Source organism: Homalodisca vitripennis, chromosome 5 (assembly GCF_021130785.1).
Source record: "Homalodisca vitripennis isolate AUS2020 chromosome 5, UT_GWSS_2.1, whole genome shotgun sequence".
Classification (NCBI taxonomy): domain Eukaryota; kingdom Metazoa; phylum Arthropoda; class Insecta; order Hemiptera; family Cicadellidae; genus Homalodisca; species Homalodisca vitripennis.
This window is the reverse complement of record NC_060211.1, coordinates 172359100-172365593: the sequence shown is the minus strand read 5'-3', so window position 1 is coordinate 172365593 and position 6494 is coordinate 172359100. Positions and strand designations below refer to the sequence as shown.

General features: G+C 30.8%; 1 protein-coding gene across 1 annotated transcript in view; it reads right to left on the bottom strand.

Moving 5' to 3' along the window:
• Positions 1–1651: 1651 nt before the first annotated feature.
• LOC124363172 (protein lap4-like) overlaps positions 1652–6494 on the bottom strand; it is a 92171-nt gene continuing 87328 nt past the window's right edge. Inside the window, 1 exon segment of the mRNA XM_046818318.1 lies at positions 1652–5397. Coding sequence (XP_046674274.1) covers positions 5218–5397 — 180 coding nt within the window. The 3' untranslated portion in view covers positions 1652–5217.

The window sequence follows — 6494 nt, the reverse complement described above, 5'->3', positions numbered from 1 at the left end:
AGTGCGGCCGATGCACTGGTCACGAATTCTTTGATTTAAAAATTGCTGGACTGCCAGATGCCAATGTGGCGGTGCCCCATCCTGTTAAAAATGAAGTCGTTCAAATTAGTCTCCAATAGGGGGAAAAGATCATTCTCAAGCATATCGAGATATGTTATTCCTGTAACAGTGTTCTCAGCAAAGAAAATTGGACAAAACACCTTTTCCCGTAAAACACATTAAATTTTGGAGAGTCTCTCTCATGTTGCACTATTTCCAACAAACTATTTCTGTGTCCTATATTCCAACGTTATGGCGGTAAGTGTTTTCCAATGTTTATATACATTGTTTACTTTATTTATTAAACATTAATAAAAGTTTAACGTGTTATGTCAAAAACTCTTAAAATGGACAAAATACTCTGCCCTGGGGGTTTATTAGTATGTAACTAAATCAGGGACTCGGGTGTCGCCTTGAATCCAGGAACATGGCAGTTAAAGGGTTATGTTTATTGATATACTCTTGTGATAATCCATATCGAAAGTTATGAAAAATAATTGCACAAAAGTGTTCACGGGTCAATTCCATTTTTACTAGGGACTGCACTTTTTAATTAACTGCATAAACACTCATATCACACTCAAATGACAATATTTTGTGGTTGAGGTTATGTTCAAGAATGTAAAGTCCACACGGGAAATGTCAGCTGATGCCCAAAAATGGTCAGTGTTGCCAAGGCGAAAAATATAAATATTAAACCTTATAACATCACAACAAACATAAAAAGTGTTTTGTTACATTCACATACAAATAATAAAAGCTTCTTACCAAAATTCTTGTCAAATCACATAATTTTTGTAATAGCAAAAAAAGTTAATCTTTTGAGTAATGGGAATTACAGAGTTAACTTCTTAATTCAAGAAGTTAAGTGTAAAAAACAATGTTTCAACACATTGTGAATTGGAAGTCTGATGCCAGTTATGACCGTGGCTGTGTGAGCCCAAGAACTAAGGTTGTAACGTGGTTGGTTGTTACTAAATTTTGAAAAAACTTCAATGAGAAAGATCTCTAAAACAGATTTAAATACAAGTATGTTAATAAATCTAATTTATTAAGGACCCATTAGGTCCTTCTTAAGATAATTGTGTGTCAACTACTGATAGAAATGTCCTAGTATCTTAAAAATTGGTACATAGGTTCATCTTGGTCCAAGGGAAAACTGTATTGATTGAAAATATCAGTCAGGAAAATTACTTATTCCGTAAAAACTAAGTCAGTTTGGTAAAGACTTTCAATATTTTCTGTCAGGTCTTTCAATGCTCTGGTGTATCAGTTTATTGCTGCAAATTTAATGATTCAGGTAAAACATACATAATTCAGTGGTGGATCCAAAGAAGGGGCCTTGGCCCACTCAGAGATTTTAAAAAGAATTTTTTATAGAAAAAAGAAAACTTGTATTGTAACGATGAAAAATTAAATTACGTTAATAAACTAAACATTGAGAATAAGTAAATTTCTTTCTAAACTTTTAAATTTTTTTAATTGAAATGCAAACCACCTATTATTATAGTAAATACAATGACAAGCTGGCTCTCTCTGAAAATCAGTACTGAAACTGCTCTTGACATAATTATTCACCACAACCAAGAGGGAATAAATAACGAACACTTTGTATTTATAATCATCTTTTTAATTATATTCCCAAACATCATATTTGAAAATGAATTACAATGTACATTACAATTTGTTTACTCTATTGATGTTCAGTACACAGATTAAAACTAAGGCTGAAAGTAAACTTAGTATGGACGGTAGTTGTATGTAATTATTGATATCAATAAAAAAAATCTTATTCAAAAGTCTAAGGGCTACCAGTACACTTGCAAGATACTGAGGTTATGTACAAGAAAAAATATAAATATTTAGATTTAGACTTAGTAACCGACTAAGCTAGCCTATGGAACACGGAATGCTACAAGACTGCTCTGATATAGAAAGGCACATGATGGGCAGAATTGTCACTTTTGGCTTTGGCTCCAGTTTAAAATCAATTACCGAAGGAAAGAACAGTTCTCTTCATCGAGACAGAAACTGAATCTAAATCACCCACAAGGAATACAAAATTAAAATTACGAAAGAAAGGAATGTTTTAAGTTTGTTTCACACTAATAAATACACCAATTCCTGTTCTCACATTCACTACAATCCGCAGTGCGTGGCTGCAGTTTGAACAAATGGTCAAGACTGTAAACGGAACGAAAACGGTGCAAGCTTTGTGAGGAATAATTGTTACATTTAAAATAAAAATGTAAACCAGCCCTTGCCATCACAACGAACACCCCATGCGGTACAACCAGAGGCATGGAAACTGAACTTATAAGCAGGCAAAAATAACAGACATTGAGAAAATCTACAGAGCATTTGAAAAACCGTAAGCGGCTTCTTGGAGTACACTTGAAAAACTTGTTAACTTTGTTGGGTACTAAACAAGTGATCAAAATTTCTAAGTATAATCAAAGTTTTTATTGGTAGTCCAGTGGCGTAACTAAAGGAGATAATGAGGGGGATAGTACACCCCAAAAACCCCTTAAAAATTAAAAAAATGTATAACAGCAAACCAGCTTGTTTGAAATACATGATGCATAATAAATACATAATTTATTAAAATTTAGATTTATTCCACACCTCCGGTCTGGTGTGCTCCCCCCCCCCCACACAAGTCGCCCTAGTTACGCCACTATTGGGATTTAAGTAAAATGGTAATAATACACCTTGCTCAAGTCATTTTTGATCAAAGGGCGTTATAACATTTGTAAGATATCAAGTTTTCAATTTAAATACATCTTGAAGAAATATTGGTTTTGATCAAAATACTTTTTTTATCCCATTTTATTACTACAGTACACAAACATCTCAATGGTAGCAGAAAATTGTTTATCATTTTACACTTGATATTTAGCAATATACATTTTTCAACACACTTTAGTTTGAAATATTTTTTATATAATTTGTAATACTGTTTGATTTTCGAATCATGCAGTACGATTTGTACTGATATTTTTGCAGAGTTTCTGACCAATAAAAACAAACATCTCTCTAATTTGGAGATCAGAATGTTCGTCTAAACTTTGTTGCTCATTACAACTTTCACTTTACTTAAAATAATTGATAAAAACAAGGATATTTCAAATATTTCTCAAAGTTTAGGGAAAATAGATTCAAACCATCTTGAATTTTTAAGATTGTACTAAAATAATATGACGGATTTTTAACGAATATATTATTGTTTACGTAAATTCTCTAAAAGAGTAACTAAAAAAATAACATTTTAATAATTATGTAGCCTACGGAGTATAAACATAATTAGTAAAGTATGAACTTATTATTTTTAATCCTCTAAGTACATACTGTAAGCATACTATCATTTTCATATTGCGAGATAAAAAAAAAAACAATCTTTATAAAATGGAAATGGTACTTATTATATAAACTAGGGAAGCAATTTCGGTTTATCTGAAATTCCAGCTTACACAAAACAATTATAGAGGATGATCTTGGTTCAAATTTGTGAGATGGGTTTTTATAAAATATTTTAAGGAACACGTATGATAAATTACACAAATTGAAGAGTAACACGAATTTTTAGTAGAACACTAAGTACGTCCTGTGTCAGAAGTGGTGTGAATAGTTTTGAAATCTTTTTTGTTAATTTTTAATCTATTTGGTGCTAGGACTTGCTATTCAGCAACTTGGCAGCCTTCCTGTCGTACAATTAGAATAAACGAAAGAATGACCATCAGGTGTATGACTGTTCAAGACCTATTCAACGGTCACACAATTCTTTTTATGCTTGTGTCACAAAATGAAAATGCAAGGTTGGTTTTATGAACACCTAGTCAAAAATTCAAATGCAACGTAGAAATTTATGAACGTAATTCTACTCATTTTCTAATGAGGATACCTGCTGTAAAATAACAGTGCGATTTCATCCCTAGGTTGATTCGTCTTTTACAAGTGAGAAAGGAACCATCAAATACTGTAAGTTCATTACAAGGGAACATTCACAAGTTGGTATCAATTAAATAAAAACTCGTAATTTAAAAACATGTTACATAAATTTGTACGCTAGTTTAAAGTACTTCCGGATGATCTTAAAAAAATACTATTTTAATTCTATTACTATTTTACACTTCAAAGTTTTGAATTTATTAAGATTTGATTTACCAACACCAACAAATTTGAGTACAATGAATACTACATATATAAGCCAATACATCGATAAACTTTTTCTGTCATTTGTACACATGTATGTCAAAAAATGACTAAAATAAAATTCACATTTTTATGCGTTAACAATGTTACTGGGTTTTTATGTGGTCTATTACAAGTTTAGGCCTATAAAGTTACTAAAATAGAACCTAATCACTTTTGAAAGCATTAACATATAAGTTTGAGATAATAAATTAAAACAATTAGAATAAACTTGGTTGTCCTTACAACATCCGAGTTGTACTTAATTTATACATAATTTAAATAATTTGTTAGTTGCATTTGTGTTGACTACAATAAATTATAATAATTAATAACTATAACAAGAATAACTTAATTTGTAATCAATTAACAAAATTACAACAAATAATAACTTTTATATGTTTAGTAGTCAGTGCAGAATGTAAGATAACTAATATAAAAAATTACCTTCTATGACAGCATACAAAAATGTTCACCACACGATTACGTTTTCAGTTGATTACTTGATCTTACTAATCAAATACTGCATAGGTTGTAGGTTTCAATCACAATTATTCTAATCGACAATAAATTATAACACATAAAAATTACCATGTACAAATAAACATTTAACATAAATAATAAGATGTTTTATTTTTACAATAAAACAAGAATAAAATCTCTTAAAATCACCAAAAAATAATGATATCGTGATGCTAACATAAAATTATACATCTTACAACATTAAAACAACATTGTAACGTAATAAAACTTACATGTAAATTATAACACCTGTTTTATAAAATATTTTAAATTATCATTTTAATTTATATATTACACTTTATATTTATACTAAGAGTGAGTCTATGTTAAGAATGGGAATGGATTACATAGTGGAAGATGTCTTATAGTTAAAAAAAAATCATGAGTAAAAACTAAACTCGTGGGTCGAGTGAGGGTGGCTCCTACCAAACCGTGATATGGGACTGAATTCTTATATTCGACATTTCACTGATTGCTTTTTTTAGACTTTTTCCTTCTGCGTCTCTTGGTGGTGGCCTCCTCGGACGGTGGGAGGGGAGAAGTGGGCGACGTGGCAGAGTGCTCGGACTCTTCTCCTCCTTCTCCCTCGCCTCTTTCCGGCGTACTCAACTCCAGAGAGATGATCTTCTCTCGAGTGGTCTCCACCTAAACAATTATCAAAGAGTGAACATAGATAGAGAATTTTTACCCACACAAACTAAGAAAGTTGAACGTAACATCTCTACCAATGGTACCAACTTTTCAGAATAAATATATATTTTCAAACAAAGAGAGAAACAAAATATTTAAAAAATTACCATTATTACAATGGGTTTACAATTTCTATAGAACTTAGCTAAACTGGATTTGGTGAGAACAGACACTGGCCAATGTATTGTAAAAATGTCTGCACAGTTGCAAGGAAAAAATCAGAATCAGCAGAAGATAATTATGTGCTTATTTATTGATTTGTTGTATTCAACTCAATTCAAAAATAAAATAAATTTACTCACAAGAAGATTTAAAAAGATTTTTAAGCCTACAAAAATGATATGCAAAAGTTATTTATTTCAATTCAGCATCGGAAAAATTAATTAGATTAACTGAGATTTAATAAATCAATATCCGTTTAAAAATCGTAAATTGTTAAAAACTATTATTGAACTTGATACATTTTTTTAACATTTTGGCTGCAGAAATTAAAATTATAAACATGGTCTATGCCATGAAAAATTGAAAAAATATGAGACAAATACAAGCAAGTACTATTTATTTATATACATATACTTTTTTAAAGAAATTATGCAAAATTTAGACATTTTGAAAGTTGTTCTTAATGTATAGAATGTTACAGAACTGTACAACAACAGTTCTGGCACACAATGGTGTACCTACTATTTTTATCCTTGTGCTGACTGAAAGAGAACGAAAAAAATATAAAACCAGTGCAATCAACACAGATTGTACAAAATTATCTAAATAAAGCTAAAACGACAACCAAATGTCATCACCGATATGAGTCATTAACATCCACGTTTTCCGATTCTCACCGCGTCAAAACATTACTTTTCACGATTACTTTCTTGAACTATTGCAGATGCACTGTGGAGAGCAGATGCACTGTGGAGAGCAATCTCCAGTCAACAAGATGGTGAACCAGAACTCAATATTTTGACACGTTGTGAAATGGAAAACTAAGATGTTAGATACAATAATGTATTAGGTTAGTTCTTTACCTGAAGAAGAGATCAGATTGCAGATCT